This window comes from Ambystoma mexicanum, chromosome 6q (assembly GCF_040938575.1).
Source record: "Ambystoma mexicanum isolate Mex_15411 chromosome 6q, UKY_AmexF1_1, whole genome shotgun sequence".
Taxonomy (NCBI): domain Eukaryota; kingdom Metazoa; phylum Chordata; class Amphibia; order Caudata; family Ambystomatidae; genus Ambystoma; species Ambystoma mexicanum.
This window is the reverse complement of record NC_090937.1, coordinates 775,028,811-775,052,267: the sequence shown is the minus strand read 5'-3', so window position 1 is coordinate 775,052,267 and position 23,457 is coordinate 775,028,811. Positions and strand designations below refer to the sequence as shown.

At 48.5% G+C, this 23,457-nt stretch overlaps 1 protein-coding gene across 1 annotated transcript in view; it reads left to right on the top strand.

The window, feature by feature from the left end:
* The first annotated feature begins 88 nt into the window (after positions 1–88).
* The window catches only part of DCHS2 (dachsous cadherin-related 2), a 1,925,309-nt gene continuing 1,901,940 nt past the window's right edge, over positions 89–23,457 (top strand). The window contains exon 1 of the mRNA XM_069631304.1: positions 89–4,531. Within this exon, the coding sequence (XP_069487405.1) occupies positions 1,853–4,531 (2,679 nt within the window). The 5' untranslated portion in view covers positions 89–1,852. The remainder of the gene's footprint in view (positions 4,532–23,457) is intronic.

Here is a 23,457-nt window from a genome sequence, read left to right as displayed (position 1 = left end):
ACAGACAGAGACCGTGCATGACTACGCTTAACCTGTGTACAACCCAACCAGTGCATGGTCTGACTTCAGACCGTGTGCATTGCCTGAACGCAGCCTGTGCACAGCCGGCGCAGGGCTCGTGTCTGGAGGAGCCCCTCCGTATGCTGCAGTGATGGAAAGCAGGGCTGAGCGTGCTCGTGTCTTGGCATCACGTGGGCCGGGCAGAGTGCGGCTGAGCTGGCGGCGCTCTCACGAACGGCCGGCGGGGCAGACAGGCTGTACGCGCTGCAAACACGCCAGAGGAGCTGTCCGCTCCAGCACCAGCACCAGCAGCGCTACCGGCAGCAGCAACTTGGCTGTCCAGCACCATTGAGCATCGCGTCCTTTCCCTGCGGGAAGGCGCGCTCTTCCCGCGGCTGCACCAGAATACAGACGCGGGGGTGACAGCCGACGATCCAGCGACGGAGTCTCCCGCGCACCGGACGCCCCCGCCCAATCCATCTAGGAGCCGTGGGCCACCTCGTACCTCCCTGATCATCCTAGCTGGCGCTCCCGAAGCATACTGGCACCTGCTTGCCCATCTGCAAGACATTGACACGGGTCTGACTCTCCTCCGCAATACTGGCAGACCACGACCCCGGTCTCCTGCGGGATAACACCGACTTCTTCATGCTTAAATCCCCGCCAGGATGCTGACACCTACCGAGCACTGCTGGGGGGCATTGAAAGGTGGTTGGCTCTCCTCATAGGTACTGGCACATTCCTGGTCCTGCTGCTGCATATTGAAACGTGGCTGCCTGTTAAAATCAACACCTGCCGGGCTATCTCTCCTGCGGAATGCTGACACCTGTTTCCACCTCCTGCGGGATACTGACATCTACCTGGGCCTCCTGTTGGTACTGACAACTGTCTGTCCGCCTGTGGGCTATTGCAAGGTGGCTGCTCTCCTCACAGGTACAGACACATCCCTGGCCCTGCTGCTGGAAATGGACACCTCACAGGCTCTTAAAGGGAACACCTCCGGACAATCCTTCCTGCGGAATGCTGGCGCCTGCCTGGGTCTCCTGGACGCAGTTGACACCTGCCTGGCCAGCTGATGGGTATTACGGGGCTAGCCCTGCTCACATTCCTGGTCCTGCTGCCAGATTTTGACACCTGCCGGGCTCTTCTGTAAAAGAATATTGACACCTGCTTGATTAGCCCTCCTGTAGGATACTGACAACGTCCTGGAACTCCTTTGGAATAATAGACACGTTCACGTCTAGCCCTGCTATGGCATAAGAAGACATGCGGGAAACTGACACCTGCATTGCTCCTCTGCAGGATACTGATACCTGCCTGGCTAGCTTCTAGGCTACTGGCACCTGCATGGCTCTCTTGCGGCATACTGGCAGCTGCCTGGCCTTTCTGCTTCATGGTTGTGGTTTCTTCCCCCCCTGCTCTCCTGCAGGAAATTGCCAGATTTCTGCCACTTGTGGATACTGTGACCTCCCTCGATCCCCTGCAGGGCACTGACGCCTGCCAAGCCCTCCTGTGGGAGTCATAATGTCCTGCAAGTTTCAGACGAATGTGGATACCCCCGCGTAACAGCACCTGCAGACTCATGAAACCTGGCTGACTGTATTGGGCGACGAAGACCTGCCATAAAGAGACTGGCAGGACATGGGCCCTGCTGCTGGCGCTGGTTCTTGGCTGGGCACCCTGCTGGGTGTTGACATATTTGAATGACCAGCTCCCCGTCCCACCCTCCTTCTCTTGACTGACTCGTGCATGGAATAACTACTCACTTCTGCATTTTTCTGCAAGGGCCTTGAACCCCTGAAGGTGCTGCAAAGAAGGCAATGCCGTCCGAGTTGCCCTGAGAGTGGGCACGATGCGGGTTCCACGCTCCCAGCTGCTCCCACTGTTTTGCTTCTACCTGTGGGCCACCCGTGGTTCTTGGGGCCACCTCTACAACCTGAGCCTGGTGGTAGACGAGGGACTGCCTGAGGACACTCTGGTGGGGGACATGAGGTCTGGACTCCCAGATGGCACCTCGGATGGCGGCGGCTTCTTCCTGTCTGTGGAGGTGGCGGGTGGTGGGGAGGAGCAGGACTCACCAGTGCTCTCAGACTTCCATGTAGACCCAGAGTCAGGCATTATACGCACTGCGCGTCCGCTGGACCGGGAGAGGCGGGAGCGCTACAGCTTCTACGCAGCCACGCTACAGGGCGAGCTGCTGCAGGTGGAGATCCTTGTGCAGGACGTCAACGACCATGCACCATCCTGGGGGGGCTCTGGAGGGATGGAATCTAGGCTGAGGTACACAGGGGGGTCACAGGAAACCAAGGAGAAATGGGGATTTGAGGGGGGCGACACTGAAGAAAATAGGTCTTGGAGATTAGGTGGGCTACAAGGTATTGGGGAGGTGAGCAGCATGGGGGAGGTAAGAGAGCCTGGGCAGTTCGACCTTAGGAAGTCAAAGAACTCCGGAGGGAATGGGCCAGAGCGGGAGCTTAGAGTTCCTGGGCAGGGGAGACACCCAGGAAACATAGGCACCCTCAGGGAATTGCAAAACCCTGAAGAGACGCAGGCCACTGGGGTGGTAAAAGGTACTAAGCAGGGCATGAGCCAAGAGGAGATGCTGTACCCCAAGGATCAAGAGGGTGCCTTGATGCGACTGGAGGTCTCGGAACTGACCCCACCAGGTACTACCTTCCGCATGCCCCCTGCACAAGACCATGACACAGGCCTCTTTGGGCTCCAGGGCTACTCACTGCTGCGCGATGAGGGCGGGGCCTTCCAACTGCAGTATGGAGGTAGGCCTGACGGTGGGACAGGCACCTTGCATTCCCCTGGGCCCCTGGATCTTGTGCTTATGAGGCCCCTTGACCGGGAGCAGGAGGAGCGGTTGCAACTCCTCATTGAGGCCTATGATGGTGGAAGCCCCCGACGAAGTGGCTGGCTCCAGGTGGAGGTTTTGGTGATGGATGCCAATGACAACCCACCCATCTTCAGCCAGAGTGAGTACCAGGCGTCTGTGCCCGAGAGTGCCCCAGCAGGTAGCCCAGTCTGCAGCGTGCTAGCCACTGACCCCGACCAGGGTAGTAATGGCCAGGTTAGCTACCGTCTGCTAGAGCCACAAGGAGGAACCTTTTTCTGGGTGGAGCCCCACAGTGGACTTGTGCGAGTGGCTAGGCCTTTGGACCGGGAGTCCCGTGCTGTGCATCTCCTACTGGTGCTGGCCGAGGATGGGGGTGCTGAGCCAGAACAGAGCAGTGCCCGCCTCACGATCCACGTGCTGGATGTGAACGACAACAGTCCCCTCATCCATGTCTCCTTCCTGTTGCATGGGGGCCCCGCTGTATCTGAATCGGCCCTGCCCGGAGAGTATGTGGCCCGTGTCTCTGTCTCTGACCCGGATACTGAGGCAGGGAATGAAGAGGAGGTACAATGGGTTTGGGTTTCTCTGCAAGGTGGTGAAGAAGCCTTCTCACTTGTGCCCTCTGGGGTTCCTGGTGTGGGTGTCTATTTCCTCCGTGTGGCAGGGCCCCTGGATCGGGAAACCCAGGAGCTCTACCACCTGCGACTGCTGGCCTGGGACTCTGGGCAGCCGCCACTCCGAACAGAACAGGAGCTTTTGCTGCGGGTGACTGACGTAAATGACCAGGTACCCTCTTTCCCACAGCTTCACTACCAGCTGTCTGTGTCTGAGGCTGCCGCACCAGGCACTGCCTTGCTCACACTCAGTGCCAGTGACCTTGATGCAGAGGGTCCCAATTCCCAGGTGCAGTACCGGCTGCTGCCAGGGATGCATGGGAAATGGCACAGGGATGGTAATAATGGAGGGCGGATTTTAGGGGAATCGGGCATAGTAAGTGTTGGAGACTCTGGTTCACCAAATATGAGGGAATCTGTTAAGCCCATTAAGGGGGATTCTAAGTTTTCTAGGATGAAAGATTTGGGTGTAACTAATCAATGGAACGCAGAGGTACTCAGCATGGGGATCTCTATAGTGCCTAATTTAGGGGGCCCAGCTCTTCCAACGGCAACGGACCCTAATGTATCTTGGAAACGGGAATCTGATGACCTTACTATGGTGAAATCCAAGATGTTCAGTGTTAGAGGCTCTGAGTTACCGAGCATGCCAGATCCTGGAGGATCCAGGATGCAGACCTCTGTTGTTCCAAGTAAATCAGGTTCTGGAATAAGGAGTGTTGAGGACCCGGGGATAATCAGCGCTGAGGACTCAGGGGTGTCCACGTTTGGCAGGCCTCAGGTGACAGGCTTTAGTGAGGGGTACAGCGGGAGTCCCAGTGCAGGAGACTGGGCATGGTTCCACTTGGATCCAGAGACTGGAGTGCTGAGCACTGCCCTCACCCTGGACAGGGAGCAGAGGTCCGTGTTGGAACTGTGGGTGGAGGCAACTGACCTAGGGCGACCTGCTCTGTCCAGCAGCTGTGCCATCACTGTCCAGGTGGAGGATGCCAACGACAACGAACCGATCTTTGAGGAACCACTGTACAGCGCCTTCCTGCCCGAGCATGCACCTCTGGGCCACTGCTTCCTGAAGGTAAGCATTGAGCCTCCCCTGCAGTTGTTGTGCTTAGAAGATCAAGGTGGGTGTAGATTCCAAGACATCAGCTCTGGGTAGAAAACAGATGACCTCTTCCAAGATCATGGGTGTGCCAATGTATCTACTCCCACGAGAAGAACAAGTTCAAAGGTTATTCTTTTTTTTTTTTTTTTTACTAGAGCTATCAGAAATACACCGTAAAAGTTTAACAGAAAAACATTTCTTTGTTTATTGCAATGTTAGCAAATTATGTTTAACAAAATGCATTTCTTATACCATTTTGCTTTGAATGTTTTACACACCTGCATCAGAGTCACATGGTAGGAAGGCCTCAACCCTCTGAGGGTTTCCAGTGATTCACAGTGTGTCCGTTTATCGAAAAAACAGAAACATTATGGATAGTTTTGGAAGAGATGTCAGAGAAAAATACGTACAATTCCAGCACAGTACCAACATGTGTATTCGTATGTGGATGTCATGGTTTGATCTCAGCGAATGGAATCGCCAGTGATCATCTTTTGCCTATTTTCAGATAAAAATATCAGTGTAGAATTGGCCAAACTGGTATGTAGTGTTTTATAACCCCGACTGTACATTAGAAGGATATTAAAAGTCACAGAAGAGTTGTAGGCCATGTAAATCACGAGACCGCATCCTGAGGGTCAGAAATCATTAAACACTTGTGACCTTAGGAGGAAGTTTGTGGGGATATGTTAGTTTTTATAAAACCAAAGCACCGAAAAATGAGAAGAATTACATGTTCTGTTGCTATTTTCCAAAATCGTTGGAATGAAATTAAATGGGAAATTGTTTATTTAAGGCAGTATTTTACATAGTCCCATTGTTCTGACTCAACAGGGAGGCGGAAATGAGCTTGGAGGCTGCCCTCCCAGTGAAAACGCGCTTTGGGACAAAGATCAGACTTGGGGACTGGGGATTTTGCTAGAACGGGGCTGGGACTTGCGAATGGCTGGTCATTGGGCGACAAGCATTAGCTGACTGGAAGATTATTCTGAACTGTAAGTGGTGTGTCTGTTTTTTGTGTGCCTGATACTATATATGTACAACTATTTGAACACTAAACAGTAAACAGGCCATCACAAGTCAATAGTGACGTTTATGGCACTGAAACCACATATTTATGCACAGACCCACCCTCCCTTACTACCTGTACCCTGTTGGGTGTCCTGACCCACGTTTAAGCTATCATGCCACAACATTTGGTGCTGTGGGCTTAGAAAATTCAAGATGGCGGAAAACCCACATGTGCGCCGAAATCCAGGAAAGCTGCGCAGTTTGTGCGCACACCAAAATGGTTGCCTCACTTGCCACCCACCAGTGCGAGAATGAAAGGCCGGGTTGCCATGAGGGAAATGGGTTGCCAAAGGAAAAACAGTAGCGCCGGTTAGCTTCAAAGCGCTTTAAAACCACCATTGGACTACCCGCACAGTAGTCTGAAACCATTGGGAATGGCAATGCTGATTGCCAAATGCAACCTAGAATTGTGGGGAATTCATTTCTTAAATCCCAAAAATGGGTGCAGTACCAGTACTCACCACTATCCAAAAGCCGGCGTTTTAAAACCACCCTGTGTTTCTCTGAAGGCAGGCTCAAAATGCCTATTTTCAAACATTGCAACATGTGCAAAATATTCACTGAACACCAGCAGACATTTGGCAGAATGAAGTTTTGTGTGCTTACAAAATCTGGGAAATGAAGAGCCCAAAACAATGCTTATAACAAAACTGCTATGGAGTCAGCAGTTTAAGTTGCACTGGATTTAAAGACACTAAAATCGAAAATGGTTAGATTAAATGAGTGACCTATGTTTGGTGTCACATGCCTTTGTAACTGTTGAAATGTCATAGTTTTGCACTTAGAATCAGCATTCTAGCTGCATGTGTAAAATTGCAAGTTAATTTAAAAAGCAACAAAAAAAAACATGACAGTTAGCTGAAAGTCTGGCTTAAGGAACTGAATTCTGCCTGGCAACTACCCCCATCAGGAGTGAAACTTGAGTCACAGCTGTGTTCCCAGGCCTAGCTGCCCTTTTGCTGCTCACACCAAAAGGGATATGACACTTCCCTGATTGAATTACCTGGGCTCTGCAGGAAATTGAACAAAGCCCTGTCCTGGCTCAGGCAAAGGTTTTATTACAGCGGTCGTAAAATGTAGCTTCCTCTTGGCAGAAGCTGGGAGGGGCACTGCCTGTGAGAGCAAGCTGGCTTGGCAGAACTGGATAAACCAGTATTTCCACCATGTGACCTGGGAAACCACACCACTTTGTAGCCAGAATATTGTTTAGAAAAAGATGAATAACTCATGGTGCGGACATGTGAAAATTTTATAAATGATACCATAATTCTTGTGATTTTTCTGCCCACAGTTTAAGAGGTTTTTAGAACCGGTGGTATGTTCAGGGGGGTGTTAGCGGAAAAGTGGATATTACTCTAAATGTATGCATGTTAAAAATCTGAAACTTCATAAGTTAATGTCCATACTCCCTGCGCACATGTATGTAAAGTTGGGTCAATGTCAGAAATTGAAAAATCAGTTAAAAAGTCAATGATGTGCCATTTCTGAATGCAAGCTCTTAGAAACAGCAGATTTGGACAGAGACATGGCTAAATTCAGCCACACCATGTATATGTAATTTCAAGCAACTGTGTAACTGTGAAATATGTCTTTTGTTATCAAATATAGAATATGTGCAATCTGACAGGGGAGTGTCCTATCTGCAAGCCATAAAATGACATCACTCTGACTCACGGTTCCTTCCCCAATCAAGTGAGGAATGGAAATTTGACCAATGACAAGGGAGAGGGGCAAGTTTAGTTATGACCAACACACACACCCACTTGCAGAACATATAAATGGACCACTGAAACTTAGGTAGAGACTTTCAAATCCATCTGCCGCTGGAAGCTCTGCCGGAAAAATCCATACTTTACCTCCATCAAACCTCCAGAGAGCCAAACTAGAGACTTCAATCTATCCAGAACTAGAGACCCAGACCAGAGAACCAGAGAGAGCTGACCCAGATCACTGTGAAGTGCAGAGACCAGAGGCGAGTTTAAAACCTGACCAGATCCATGGCGAGGCCCATTTCACTCAAGAATATAGTGTGAGTACCTAGAAAACTGTGCAGAACCAACCTCCTAGTTAAAATAATATAATTCAATCTAGCTTAATCTAAGTAGAACTGTCTCCTAACTGTCACCTGTCATTTGCATAGCTGTCACTTGTCATTTTCTAGTTGCAAGCTGCACTTGTCTTTTTGAGCTTTTAAAATTTCAAATCTGAAAAACGACCTTTATTTAATCGCTCATATCTCCGTGACCGTTTGTGCTAGGGACTTGCAGTAACTTTCATCTGAAAGCTTAGAATCGTGACTTTCCTACGAACCTAGAACCGCATTCCTACCCCCTATAGTTTTACCGCAATCGCGGAACACGCATCCGCGAATTTTACCGCGATTTGCAAAATTCTCCACGTGTGAAAACAGCAGTTTGCTTGCCTTCCATTTGCCAGAAATTCGTTTAACCTGCTAATCATTCCTGAATCATTGCAAGAGTGAGCCTGAGCTAATATTAACTAGATACCACTCACCCTGAACCTCTAGAGGGAATCAAAAGCATTTTAGCATACTTTTCACTGAATTGCCAGCACATATCAAAGCATTTTGCCTGTGTTTTAAACTTCTGTTGTCTAAGCTTGCTGGGGATTGAACTGAATTACGTTGATTGCATTTCTGAGAACTGTGTGCCTTCCTCCCATTTCCTTGCATTGCATTAAGAGGGGGGGAGTGAATAGCCAGAGAAAAGTGATTACATTGTTTGGTTGAAATCATATTGAGTATTTTCTGTACTGCATTCATTGAATATTGCATCCACCTGAGCTTACATAAAGCATTCTGTACCACCTTCTTCTTTTGTTCCTATTCACCTGTGTGCTATCTTATCCATTTCATGTCAACTCCTTAGTGATTATCAAGAAGTGTGCTAGTGCCAGATTCTCCGTTGTTAATCTTTATCATATCAGATTAAGTGTGATGTTCAATTATTAATTTATTATAAAGCGTGATATATATATATTGTTTAAATTATCAATTAAACCTTTTAACTTGCAAAACAGAACTACTTCTTGGCTCAGTGGGGTCAGGGGGATTCCAAGAGAGGGGTGTTATATAGGGGTAGTCATCCAGAACACATGAACTGGACATAAAGATATATCAATAAGGGTTTTCATTCAGTATTATAGACTAGGCGTTGACTTAGCTGTAGTGTTAAATTGAATCCTCTTACAAACTGGGGGCTCGGCCGGACGTTTGGGTTAGAATACCACTTGTGCAGCTTAATACAGTGTGCTAACTGACGGGATACATACATCCGGTCGGATCACCACGCTGCATTACGCTGTGAAGCATTCCTCAAAAGGGACACTCCAAGAAAAGTTCTGTTCTGCAAAAATAAAATACTAACTTCTGTAAGTCAGGACAGAGACCAATCTCTAGAATGACGACCTTGGTAGATATGAAAATAGCCAGAGAGCACTTCTTACATAAACTATTTGTGAGTGGTGAATGGGCTGAGCAGGGCCAGGATGCCTGGTTGCAGGCCATCACGCGACAGGTCACTGAAACAGGGTCAGACTTATGGAGAGATCAGGGTCCATTACATGTGGCCCTGAGTGAACTATATATGGCTCCTAAAGCCAAAGAGGAACACAATAAGATTGCCAGGATAGCAGCATACCTGTACCTATATATGGGAGACATGCAGGATAGATGTGCTGAAAGCCAAAATCTGGCAAATAGGCAACAGGTGGTGTTAGAGAAGGTCCAATCTGACCTGGTCTCTTCTGAGCAGAGGCTGCAGGGGAGTCAGGAGTCAGAAAATGACAGCAGGCAGTACATCATTAAAATAAAAGAGGATATGGGCATCCTACAACAGGAAAAGACAGACCAGGATACCAGATTTCTGGCCCTGCAGAAGGAGCACCAAGACAGTTTGGACTCCTTACTGCAGAACCAGAAAAAGTTGGAGCAACAGATCAATTTCAACAGGGCATGCGCGGAGCAGGTAGTCACCCTGCAAAGCCAGCTAGATAGAGAGAAAGAGGAGAGCAATAAACTGATTCTGAAAGACCTGGATACCCAGGCAGAGTTTGATCAGGAGCGCCAGAAAGCTGGTGCCTTCCAAAGGCAGAGGGACGACCTGGCGGCACAAATGCAGGCTCTTAGTCAGGAAAGAGACGCCATAGGCCAGGAAGTCTGCCATTTAAAAAGGAAAATGGAAGAAAATCACCTGGCCCTCCAGGGGCTGGGTGACCTCCAAAAAGAAAACCAGAACTTGTTAGAGCACACCAGGAGGGTGGAGGATGCTCTAGCAAGAAAGGAGCAGGCCAATAGGGACACAGCTCATGAGGTAAACCTCCTGCAGCAAAGACTGGCCCAGTTCTCCAGGACCAACCAGGAAGCACAGAGGGAAAATGAGGCCCTCTGTCAACACAATGATAGGCTCCAACAACAGGTAGCGATGCAGGAGAGACTGATAGAGTCTAGTAAGGCCTTAACTGAGGAACTGAAGGCACAAATGCAGGCTCTTGCATTGCAACAGGGAGCAGGGGCGGATAGAGATGAGGTTCGCTGGGAAATGGAAACTCTGGAGCATAACCTCAGGAGCCCTAGTACCAGAGGCCCTCATACCTCTCAGTCCCTGGACTCTGCCACCCCCATGTCCCCTGGCGCACATGAGCACCGGGCCACAGGGATGGCAGATTACTATCCAGCCAGAAGCATGGGGCTCATAGGCCAGTACCTCCCAGGAATGGATGGGCGGGCATCTGGGTATGGGCACCCAAGCATAGTACAGTTCAGTCGGGAACCCCAGGAGAGTAGGCCCATTAAGGGCATCCTGAAAACCTCTGCCCAGTTAGGTCAGTGGAGGGGGTACCCATCAAATCCTGGCAGCAAGGAGGAATCTGAAGACTCCTCTGAACTGCGCAGGACACAGGAGACCAGGTCCCCACATTCTGCCAGCCATTCCCAGGCTCGCAGAATCCAGGAAAACCTGGAAGAACAGACGGGAACCTCTGGGAGCAGTGCCTCCGAGTCCGAGGACGAATGGACAAGGGTTACCCGAACCAAAAAGGCCAATAAGGCAAAAAGGGCCTTGCTTAAGGACCCCTTAAAGCAGATTAAGGCGATCAGGAGCGTCATCACGCCTTACCATAAGAACGCTAAGTATTCTGTTTGGGAGCACTTAGAGTTGTTTGAACAAATGATGGAGACTTTCCATTTGAAGGACAGCCAAAGCTGTATTCAATATGTAAAGTGGACCTTCTCCCCGGAATACTCCAGTTTCTTTGCGGGGCTGGAGGACCAAAATCATTTAAGATGGTCCACCTATAAGGCGGCCATCTTGAAACATTTTTCCGTTCATAGAAATCCTCAAGAGGCTCGCAAGGCAGCCTACAATTTACAATGTGGGGAGGATCAGGCCCCACAAGAATTTGTGCAGGAGTTAAAGCGTGCTTTCGCGCAGACCACCAGAAGGGTGCGCACAGACAGCAGAGAATTTGTCAATACATTTTTCCATGCCTTGCCCAAATATATAATGACCCAGCTCGTGAGAGATTTTCATGAGAAAAGATCTTTAGACTGGGTCATTGAACAGGCTACCCGGATCTATGAGGTGCAGAAGCCCATAGAAAATAAAAGCAATACCCAGAAAAATCCCAAAGCCAACAGCACCCCTGCTGCTGCCAAGGTGGCAGAGGTAAAGGTCACCCCCGTTTTGGATTTGGAGATGGGGGGGCCTAAAAACCTACCTGCACCTAATAATGCTAGGCCCAGGAGGTCCTCGGGCCAGTCACAGACAGGGAGCCAGGGAGGCAGCCCCACAAATGGGGTCCCTCGCTCTCCTGATTATGTAAGCCCCCGTTACAAGGGAAACAGACCCATCCTGGGTTATGTGTGGACTCCTCCAGCCCAAGGGGGGGGATCCAGCCAAGCACCTAACCCAGGGAACTTCCCTCCAAACTTCCCACAGGAGGGCAGAAATTTACCAAACCCTGGGCAGAACTTTTTCCCCAGATATCCACCCGACTTTCAGCCCCAAAACCATCCATCCTTCTTTCCCCGATTCCCTGAGCCCAGACCACTGAATCCGGGAGAGGGGAGACCAAGGGTGGAGGGGTACCCAAATCTTCCCAACCAGGGGTACTACCAGAGGAGGGACAGCTACCCTTCCCGGGATCAGCCCAGGGGAGAAAACAGGGCCCCGTATCAGCCTGAGCGGGTTTCCCAGTTAGAGCGCCAGGTTCAAAACATGGCGCGGGATATGGGTCACATACTGAGGGCTCAGCAGAACCCTCAGATCGGCATGCCGGCGCAGAACGTACCCAACTCTGGACCTGGTGCTCCAGAACAATGACGGGGGCAGCACCCCGATAACTCACCGGTTCCCAGGGAGGAGGCACAAAGGGAAGGGGGGTGTAAAGCCTTGGAGGAAGCTTCCTTCCTCACTTGTAAACAGCCCCTGGAAACCCAGGAACCGGAAACAAAATCTCTTGCCCCGGAAAGTCTGCCTCCCAAGGAGCAGAGGGGGGGTAGGAGAAACAAAAGACCCAAACAGACTCAGTTTGAGGAGGAAGTACAGATCTTCCAATTTGAGGGAGAGGGATCCTCAGAGGATCCTGGGAAAAGGATCTTCTCCTTCAGAGAGGGGGGAACTCCTCCCAAAGAAAAATGGGTCCCTAGGGATGCAAATCCAGACTGGGGAGATGTGGAGACTGAGCTACCGCCGCCCACTATCTCATCCCAGAACCAACAGCAAGAAAATCCCCTGGTTCAAACCCATCCTGGTGACTGCCTCCAAAAAGGAGGGGGCGGCCCAGAACCGGAACCAGGGGAACCCACAATGGCTCTGATCTCCAGTTGCCAAATTTTTCTTTCAGATTCCCAAGGCTCTCCACAGAATTCTGCCCAAATCTCTTCGCTAGCGATGTCCAAAACCAGAAAATTAGCCCACCAGTTGTCCAAAAATGTACATTATCTGTGCCCCCTTGAGGAGAAGGAGGGAAGATATTATGCCCCGGTACAAGTACAGGGGCAGGGTACAATCTCGGCACTGGTGGACACTGGATCTCAAGCTACCCTTCTGTCCAGAAGGGCCTTTGACGAACTGAATGCAGGAAGGGGAGAGAATTACCAAATTCCTCTCACCTCTCTTCCTGGACAACTGCAGAACTTTGACGGGAAGGCAATTCCCGTCGAGGGGACGGCAGATTTGGACATAAAAATTGGGCGACATAAGTTGAAACACCCGGTCATAGTTGTGACCCCAGAGGGCACCCCTTGTTTACTAGGGAATGACCTCCTGAGAAGGTTGTCACCCCTAATAGATTGTGTAAACAAGGTCCTCTGGACCCAGACTAGCCGACCAATAAAATTAAAACAGAGTGTCAACTATGTTAGTTTAAACGGCACCTGCCACATGGTTGAACAAAAATCTGACCAAGTAGAATTTCACTTCCAGAATAGCCAAATTCCAGATGTGACAGTAATAGCAGTAGGACAACAGACTGGTGATGGGGGGTCCTCTCTATTTCTGAAAATCAACCTTCCTTCCAGTCTAAAGTGGTATTCCACGCTGGAAGGAAACACTCTGAAATTCTATACCAATCCACAATCTGAAACTCCCACTCCTATAGTCCAGAAAGATGTGAAATCAGCTCAGAGCCTGGCTGAGATTCAGCAAATTGGAGAGCAGTTGTTCATCCCTGTTCAGTTAAATGATGGGAAGGACTCTGTTCTCGCTCGAGTGTGTGTGAACAACGGTAAGAGCTTCATCAGCGAAGCCATGTTTCGCCAACTCCCAAAAGATCCAGCCATTCCCACATTCAAACTGATAGACAAATGGGAAATGGACCTGGAAGCACCTAATTCCAAACATCTCCTGCCAAGCAGGTGTATGCTCAAAATCTCCATTGGCAACAAGAGCATAGTCCACAATTGTTGGGTCGTGCGAGACGTCCCTGCCGCCTTTTACTTAGGCAGTGACATTCTCAATCGCTTTGCCATTAGTTTGGACCTGATAAACTTCAAAGCTTGGTCCCGATTAGCGGATAATCCCATGGGCTTTGATGATCCAGAAAAAGCACTTAGGTCAGCTCAATTGCTACCTTATGCAGTTGAAATTCAGGTTAAAGAGGAAGTCACCATCCCAGAAAGGACCCGACAATTCTCCCTGGAAGTGAAAGCTAAAAGAGGACAATCTTTGCAAAACCCTGATGCTTACATACATCTAAATGCTTCTCTCCAACAGCAAGGGTTGGGGGTAAACCCAACACCATTAGTCAACATAGAACATGACACCATTCCAATAGAGGTGGATAACAGCGACTTAAAGAGTATTACTCTAGCCGCAGGCACCATTATTGGAATGGCGGTTGATGACCAACATTTCTCCATTGATCTTAGAAATGGACTGTTAGGACCAATCCCCAAGGACTGTTTTGACAGTGACAGTGATGACAATACAACACCAGACAGGATTTTTACCCGGCATGGGGGGAACTTCCTGGTGTACACTTCCTGCCCCTATGGTAAGGAAGATGTGACTTGTGACTTCAGGAGGGATGAGGTGATTTTCCAGGTCCATGAGGGCTGCCTTTCCCACCTGAAGCCTCCGGTCCAAATCAGCACTCTGACCAGGGACTTCTCCACCCAGCTGGAGGAGGCCGCGGAGATAGCCAGACCAGAAGTCTTTCCAGGCTTCAGGCAGATGGTGGAAGAGAGAGTCAACCTAGCTGATGCCTGTGTGACTCTGGAACAAAAGCAAAAGTTGAAACAAGTTTTCTTGGATTTCCAAGATCTCTTTGCGGTAGACTCATATGACTGTGGTCGCACTGACATCCACACAACAACAATCCCCAAGGACCCTGGCATGACCCCAGTGTTTGTGAAGCAATATCGCTTGCCTCTCGCATCCATGGAGTCCCTTACTGAAATAATTAAGAACCTTGAGTCCCGGGGAATAATCCGTCCAGTCCACAGCACCTTCAATAATCCGGTGCTGGGAATATTGAAGCCGAACGGCCAGTGGAGACTCTGTGCTGACCTCAGGGAGCTCAACAAACGGGTCCATACTTCCCGATGGCCTCTGCCCTACATTGACCAAGGGCTGGCCCAGATCCAGGGGTCACAGGTATTCACTGCAATTGACCTGACCAATGGATACTGGACCGTGCCTGTCAGCAGGGAGGACCAATACAAACTGGCTTTTACCTTTGGGGGCCAGCAGTACACATGGACTCGGACTCCCTTCGGATACCTCAACTCCGGCAATGAATTCAACATTTTCCTACATAAGGCCATGCCCGACCTGGGTGCGAGGGGTAACCTGGCTTATGTAGATGATGTCCTCATCAAAAGTTCATCTGTGGAGGAACACATAGCGGAGATCCGTTATGTTCTGACACAGTTGAGGGCCGCCGGAGCAAAACTTTCCTTTCAGAAAGCACAGTGGTGTAGAACCCGTGTTAATTTCTTGGGGCATGAGATTACTCCTCAGGGTCTCTGTCCCCAGGAAAAGAAAGTGGAAGCACTTCAGAAACTAAAAGACCCCACAACTCTGCGAGAACTAAGGAGCCTCCTTGGACTGACTAATTACAGCAGGAAGTTCATTGAGGGCTACGCAGAGATCACCAGACCCCTGATTCATCTCCTGAAGGGGGGGGGTCAAGTGGGAATGGGGTCCAGAACAAGCCGAGGCAGTAAAACAACTCAAAAGAAGCCTCTCACAAGCCCCTTGCCTAGCTTACCCTGTCAGAAACAAGGAGTTCTTCCTGGAGACAGGGTTCTTTAATACGTGCTTGACGGCAGTATTATACCAAAAGCATGACAAGGTCAATAAAGTAATCTCCTATGCGAGCAAAACTTTATCCTCTGTGGAGGAAAAATTCAACGATTGTGAGAAGGCACTCCTGGCAACGGTGTGGGCATTGAAGAATTACCGCCCGTTTATCAAGGGGGAACACATCATAGTGGAGACTCCACACCAGCCTCTGCAATATCTCCAAAGTGACAGAATCCGGGCCGGAAATGTGAGTAATTCCCGAATTACTTCCTGGATTCTGTCAATGCAAGGCTTTCCTGTGGAAGTCAGATATGGCCAAAACAAGAAGAGTCCCCTCGCGCAAGGTCTGGCTGACTTGCATGATTGTGCCAGAGAAAACTGTCTCGAGGACGAGAGTCTAAAAATAAAGGACAACACGGAGGCATACCTTAATTCCCCACACAAAGTCTTTGAAGAGGACAAGTGTGAGGGAATGCCCACTGTCTATGTGGATGGATGCCCTTACCATGTTGACAACAACGGGGAGAAAGAACTGGTGGCCGGCGTAGGGAATGCATGGGTGAATGAGTCCCCAGAACCCTCCGCTGGATACAAAATTGGTCCCCGAAGTAGTCAGGTGGCAGAATTGATGGCTGTGCATCAGGCCATCCTCACTGCTGTCCAGCATCAACTCCACGAACTGGTCATAATCACAGATTCGGATTATGTACGGAACGGGTTCGTGGAGCACCTGGTTAATTGGAAAACCAGAGGCATGTTATGTGCTAACAACAAACCCTTGAAACATGGGAAGTTGATCCAAAACATTGATGATCTGGTCACATCGAACGGGATGACCATCTATTGGAAAAAGATCAAGGGTCATTCCAAAGTAGAGGGACCAGACAAAACTGGAAATGACTTAGCTGATCAGCTGGCCAAAACCGGGGCCATCCAAGGGGATCTAATTGAGATTGAGTCCCTGTTGGGGGAAATCCAGGTCACTGCAATCACTAGGTCCCAGACAAATGCTCACAACGACCTTTCAATTGCACAATGGAGTAAGGAGACCCCTGATGCTGATTTGATTACTGCTCAGAAGGGGGATCCAATAATTGGTAAATTTTACCAGCATCTTGAGGACCCTGAGAACTTTCCCCTGACGGATACCGATTACAATGGGAAAGAGGACCTAAGAGTGTTGATGAAATGTCCAAAAATGTTCCGAATCCAAGACGGGTTGTTGGTAAGGAAATCCAAAGCTGGCCACGATCAGTGGGTGGTTCCTACCTCATTCCGAAGCCTGATGTTAAGTCACGCCCATGATGCGGCCACTGCCGGTCATAGGGGGTTTCACACAACACTGGAAATCTTAAGAGAGGTTGCATACTGGCCACACATGGGCCAGGACCTCAACCAATATTTGAAGGGTTGTCTTGTGTGTGCACAATTTCAGCCATCATCCCTCACGCACCGCGCGCCTTTACAAAAGAGGGGGATGACACTGCCATGGTCAGATTTACAAATCGACTTTGTAGGCCCCGTGATTCGCTCTGCTAGGGGGAATAAGTACATGTTGACTGTGACATGCTTGTTTACCAAGTGGGTGGAATGTCTCCCAGCCCCAAATTGCAAGGCAGAAACTGCAGCTGCCTTGATGATTAACCACATCTTTTCCCGTTTTGGTCTACCTCAAAGGATTGAGTCAGACAGAGGTAGCCACTTCACCAGTGAAGTAATGACAAAGATGTGGGAGATACTGGGGGTCAAGAGAAAGCTGCATATTGCTTATAGACCAGCTTCTTCTGGGGCAGTAGAGAGATATAACCGAACCATTGTGAGCATATTAAAGAAGTTTGTGGCAGATTCTGGGCCAAGTTGGGATATCCGATTACCTCTGGTCCTAATGGCCATCAGATCTACCCCTTCATCTGCAACCAAAATGTCACCATTTGAGTTGATGACTGGGCGCAAGATGGTGCTTCCTCAGCATTTGCTCTACAGGACCCAAGAGCAGACACTGATAAATGCCTCCACTACTCATGAGTATGTAGAGAATTTAAGGAAACACCTCCAACATGCTTTTGCTTATGCTCAGCGGAATCTAGAAAGATCAGCTGATAGCATGAAGACCCATTATGACCTGAAAACTTCCAGGAAGGAATATCAGGTGGGAGACCGGGTCTATCTATACAACTTCCAAAGGAACCAGGCCAAGCAGCGCAAATGTTTGCCTACATGGAAAGGACCCTTGGAGATCATCAACAAGATCTCCCCTGTGGCCTACAAAATCCACATCCCCAAAGGACCTTTGGCAGCGGGGGAAGACAAGTGGGTCCACATAAACCAGTTGAAGTGTTGCCATCCCAGGCACGCTCTGCAACAACTGGAGGAATCCTCTGGAATCCTAGCGGGTACTGTCTCAGACTAATTCTGTTCCAATCATAAAACATACCACATCTAGTCTCTAAAATATTGTGATTTGCATGAAACTGTCTCTTAGTTATACTGTTTTTCATCAAAATAAGAATGTAATGTTTCGTCATGATGAAATGCATATGCTGTCCCACTATCTCAACAGTGGTGGAAAAACGTCTATGAGTAGGTATTGCCGCTCTTCCTTTGTCGTCCTAGGAGAAAGAAAACCTGAAGACGGGCCAAGGAGGACGATCCGGAGACCGGGAACGAAGATCCAATGGGCCCAGTGGACCGCCCAATACTCCCATCAGGACTGGTGAGGAGAACCGATCGATCAGTACCGGATGGAGAAGAAGATGCTGAACTGTGCCATCTACAGAAGAGGAAGAAGATTATGCGGACAGACCGGTGCGTGGGTCAAAACCCTTGGGCACGCGACTTCCCATCGACTCAAATTCAAAGTGCAGTCGCGTGGGGGGGCTTGTTGGGTGTCCTGACCCACGTTTAAGCTATCATGCCACAACATTTGGTGCTGTGGGCTTAGAAAATTCAAGATGGCGGAAAACCCACATGTGCGCCGAAATCCAGGAAAGCTGCGCAGTTTGTGCGCACACCAAAATGGTTGCCTCACTTGCCACCCACCAGTGCGAGAATGAAAGGCCGGGTTGCCATGAGGGAAATGGGTTGCCAAAGGAAAAACAGTAGCGCCGGTTAGCTTCAAAGCGCTTTAAAACCACCATTGGACTACCCGCACAGTAGTCTGAAACCATTGGGAATGGCAATGCTGATTGCCAAATGCAACCTAGAATTGTGGGGAATTAATTTCTTAAATCCCCAAAATGGGTGCAGTACCAGTACTCACCACTATCCAAAAGCCGGCGTTTTAAAACCACCCTGTGTTTCTCTGAAGGCAGGCTCAAAATGCCTATTTTCAAACATTGCAACATGTGCAAAATATTCACTGAACACCAGCAGACATTTGGCAGAATGAAGTTTTGTGTGCTTACAAAATCTGGGAAATGAAGAGCCCTAAACAATGCTTATAACAAAACTGCTATGGAGTCAGCAGTTTAAGTTGCACTGGATTTAAAGACACTAAAATCGAAAATGTTTAGATTAAATGAGTGACCTATGTTTGGTGTCACATGCCTTTGTAACTGTTGAAATGTCATAGTTTTGCACTTAGAATCAGCATTCTAGCTGCATGTGTAAAATTGCAAGTTAATTTAAAAAGCAACAAAAAAAACATGACAGTTAGCTGAAAGTCTGGCTTAAGGAACTGAATTCTGCCTGGCAACTACCCCCATCAGGAGTGAAACTTGAGTCACAGCTGTGTTCCCAGGCCTAGCTGCCCTTTTGCTGCTCACACCAAAAGGGATATGACACTTCCCTGATTGAATTACCTGGGCTCTGCAGGAAATTGAACAAAGCCCTGTCCTGGCTCAGGCAAAGGTTTTATTACAGCGGTCGTAAAATGTAGCTTCCTCTTGGCAGAAGCTGGGAGGGGCACTGCCTGTGAGAGCAAGCTGGCTTGGCAGAACTGGATAAACCAGTATTTCCACCATGTGACCTGGGAAACCACACCACTTTGTAGCCAGAATATTGTTTAGAAAAAGATGAATAACTCATGGTGCGGACATGTGAAAATTTTATAAATGATACCATAATTCTTGTGATTTTTCTGCCCACAGTTTAAGAGGTTTTTAGAACCGGTGGTATGTTCAGGGGGGTGTTAGCGGAAAAGTGGATATTACTCTAAATGTATGCATGTTAAAAATCTGAAACTTCATCAGTTAATGTCCATACTCCCTGCGCACATGTATGTAAAGTTGGGTCAATGTCAGAAATTGAAAAATCTGTTAAAAAGTCAATTATGTGCCATTTCTGAATGCAAGCTCTTAGAAACAGCAGATTTGGACAGAGACATGGCTAAATTCAGCCACACCATGTATATGTAATTTCAAGCAACTGTGTAACTGTGAAATATGTCTTTTGTTATCAAATATAGAATATGTGCAATCTGACAGGGGAGTGTCCTATCTGCAAGCCATAAAATGACATCACTCTGACTCACGGTTCCTTCCCCAATCAAGTGAGGAATGGAAATTTGACCAATGACAAGGGAGAGGGGCAAGTTTAGTTATGACCAACACACACACCCACTTGCAGAACATATAAATGGACCACTGAAACTTAGGTAGAGACTTTCAAATCCATCTGCCGCTGGAAGCTCTGCCGGAAAAATCCATACTTTACCTCCATCAAACCTCCAGAGAGCCAAACTAGAGACTTCAATCTATCCAGAACTAGAGACCCAGACCAGAGAACCAGAGAGAGCTGACCCAGATCACTGTGAAGTGCAGAGACCAGAGGTGAGTTTAAAACCTGACCAGATCCATGGCGAGGCCCATTTCACTCAAGAATATAGTGTGAGTACCTAGAAAACTGTGCAGAACCAACCTCCTAGTTAAAATAATATAATTCAATCTAGCTTAATCTAAGTAGAACTGTCTCCTAACTGTCACCTGTCATTTGCATAGCTGTCACTTGTCATTTTCTAGTTGCAAGCTGCACTTGTCTTTTTGAGCTTTTAAAATTTCAAATCTGAAAAACGACCTTTATTTAATCGCTCATATCTCCATGACCGTTTGTGCTAGAGACTTGCAGTAACTTTCATCTGAAAGCTTAGAATCGTGACTTTCCTACGAATTCTCCACGTGTGAAAACAGCAGTTTGCTTGCCTTCCATTTGCCAGAAATTCGTTTAACCTGCTAATCATTCCTGAATCATTGCAAGAGTGAGCCTGAGCTAATATTAACTAGATACCACTCACCCTGAACCTCTAGAGGGAATCAAAAGCATTTTAGCATACTTTTCACTGAATTGCCAGCACATATCAAAGCATTTTGCCTGTGTTTTAAACTTCTGTTGTCTAAGCTTGCTGGGGATTGAACTGAATTACGTTGATTGCATTTCTGAGAACTGTGTGCCTTCCTCCCATTTCCTTGCATTGCATTAAGAGGGGGGGAGTGAATAGCCAGAGAAAAGTGATTACATTGTTTGGTTGAAATCATATTGAGTATTTTCTGTACTGCATTCATTGAATATTGCATCCACCTGAGCTTACATAAAGCATTCTGTACCACCTTCTTCTTTTGTTCCTATTCACCTGTGTGCTATCTTATCCATTTCATGTCAACTCCTTAGTGATTATCAAGAAGTGTGCTAGTGCCAGATTCTCCGTTGTTAATCTTTATCATATCAGATTAAGTGTGATGTTCAATTATTAATTTATTATAAAGCGTGATATATATATATTGTTTAAATTATCAATTAAACCTTTTAACTTGCAAAACAGAACTACTTCTTGGCTCAGTGGGGTCAGGGGGATTCCAAGAGAGGGGTGTTATATAGGGGTAGTCATCCAGAACGCATGAACTGGACATAAAGATATATCAATAAGGGTTTTCATTCAGTATTATAGACTAGGCGTTGACTTAGCTGTAGTGTTGAATTGAATCCTCTTACAACCCATCCCAGCTCCTCTGCTGCCACGCAACCGACTTGTCACCCCATGGGTGCGCCCCCTATGTACAGCGCTCTATTGCTTCCCAGTTAGGTGCACATTCCATAAATCCCATACAAGGTACAGTGGGCCTCATTCCAAGTTTGACGAACCGGAAATAAGGGTGCCGGTAGCAACGTACTGGCAGCCTTTCCGGACCACCAGACTACGAGAAGGCCCACAGGGGCCAGTGCTCCTGACAGGTGTGACCTGCCGGGAGCACCGGCCCCTGCAGGCATGGTTTTCACAGAAGCACCGGCACCGTTAGCAATGATGCCGGTGCTTCCGTGTCCCCATTCACGTGCAGTGGGACTCCACAGGAATGGGGAGTTACAGTTTCTGCTGCCTGACATCCCGGGCCGCCGGGACTTGTAATGTACCAGTGGCACCAGGACCTCAGGTGATTGACTGGTGTTATGAGGTCGGCGGCAACCGGCGGGTTACCGACGACCTTATAATGAGGCCCAGTGTCTTAGGTTGAATTGCAGGGCGCTATGTCAGAATGCGGCACTCAGCAGTGGGTGTTTCCACTCGCCATGTGAATGAGGTTCCACCAGGTTACTTTGATGGGCTGTGGGAGAGCCGGCTGGGATATTTAATCATGAGATCATTAAATGACCAGCTTTGAATTCAAACAAGGCCCAGGAGAGGAATTACCCGCCTGGCTAGAATGGATGCACCTGCACTAGGGAGCAGCTGGAAGAAACACAGAAATCCCAAGCACTTAAGGAAATGAGGCAGAACAATCACAGTCTTGGGTATATCTTCTGCAGGCCTTACTGCCCTCTTTACCACCGTAAATCGCTTTCAATTGGCTCACACCTTTCTCAGGCCTCCCGCACATTGTTTATCTGCGGGTGTTCACACCCCAGCACCTCCAGGCTCCCAAATGCAGATTCATCCGGGCGGGCAAGTACCAGCCAGGAACCTCCGCTAGCAATCCATGGAGAGCTGCGGCTGCTCCGAGTACATTTCACAGAGTTAGATCTACCCCCCTCCCTCAACGACCCTCCCCGCTGTTCCTTATTAACTAACTGTTACCCTCCCTTTGAAAGACTATCTATAAATTGCCCCCTCCATCCCAACACCAAGCGCCATTTCATTTGTAGAAATTACTCATGAAGAATTATCTTTTTTGCGGCTCATACCCGGAGAAGCGGACGCCCACTGGCCCAACTCCCATTCATAATATTACAAAAACCCATAGCGGCTCACACAATCAAATGCACATTATTTATTCATGCAAGCAATCACGTCCACTAGTACAATACAAGGAACTGTCAGAAAGTGCAAAGAAACCTTCCATACATTAGCTTTCTGAAAAAGAGACTAGCTGTGTGCAATGGAAACGGGCAGAGACATGTGGGGAGAGCACATGACGCCTAACTAGGTGACCTTGGTGTTCCACAATTACAGTTGTAGGACTTTATCAGGCAAGATACAAACATGCTACATACTAGTTTTAACTAGCCAGAGGATGCTGCATACTTGAGACCAGGGAGAATGCCTTCTCCTAACACCATTCAAAGGTTTCCTTCAAGACTCCAGGGTTGCAGTCCATCATGAAGAGGATTGGGTGATTTGGTGCCACCGGTGGTTACGACTGAGAGAAGGCCCCACCGAGGCTCACAATATACAATGTACTCTCAACTGGACACATCTCAACATTAAAAAGTGACTCTCGGAAAGACCTCAGTGAGACGTTTTTCCAGCAGAGAGAAGAAGACATTGGAGAGGGTCAGTGGGGTGTCGAGGGGGCTGTAACGTGAACCACATTTGCCCTGAGACCTCTTGTCAGTAAAGAGGCAGATACGTGGAATTCATCAGTGTGGATGGATTAGTCTTTCATAAACAACTAAGGGCCTCATTACGAGGTGGGCGGTAAGGGATTACCGGCACTGGTAAGGGCACCGGTGCCGGTAATCTCTTACCACCCTACTATGAGTTCCCTTTGCGGGTCCTGCCTTAACGCCTGGTTTTACCAGGCGTTAAGGACGGGACCCGCAAAGGGATACCAGGGTCAATAACGGTACCGCAATTTGCGGTACCGTTATTGCCACCTTCCCCCTTCCCATTGAGCCCTATGGGGGCTCAAATGG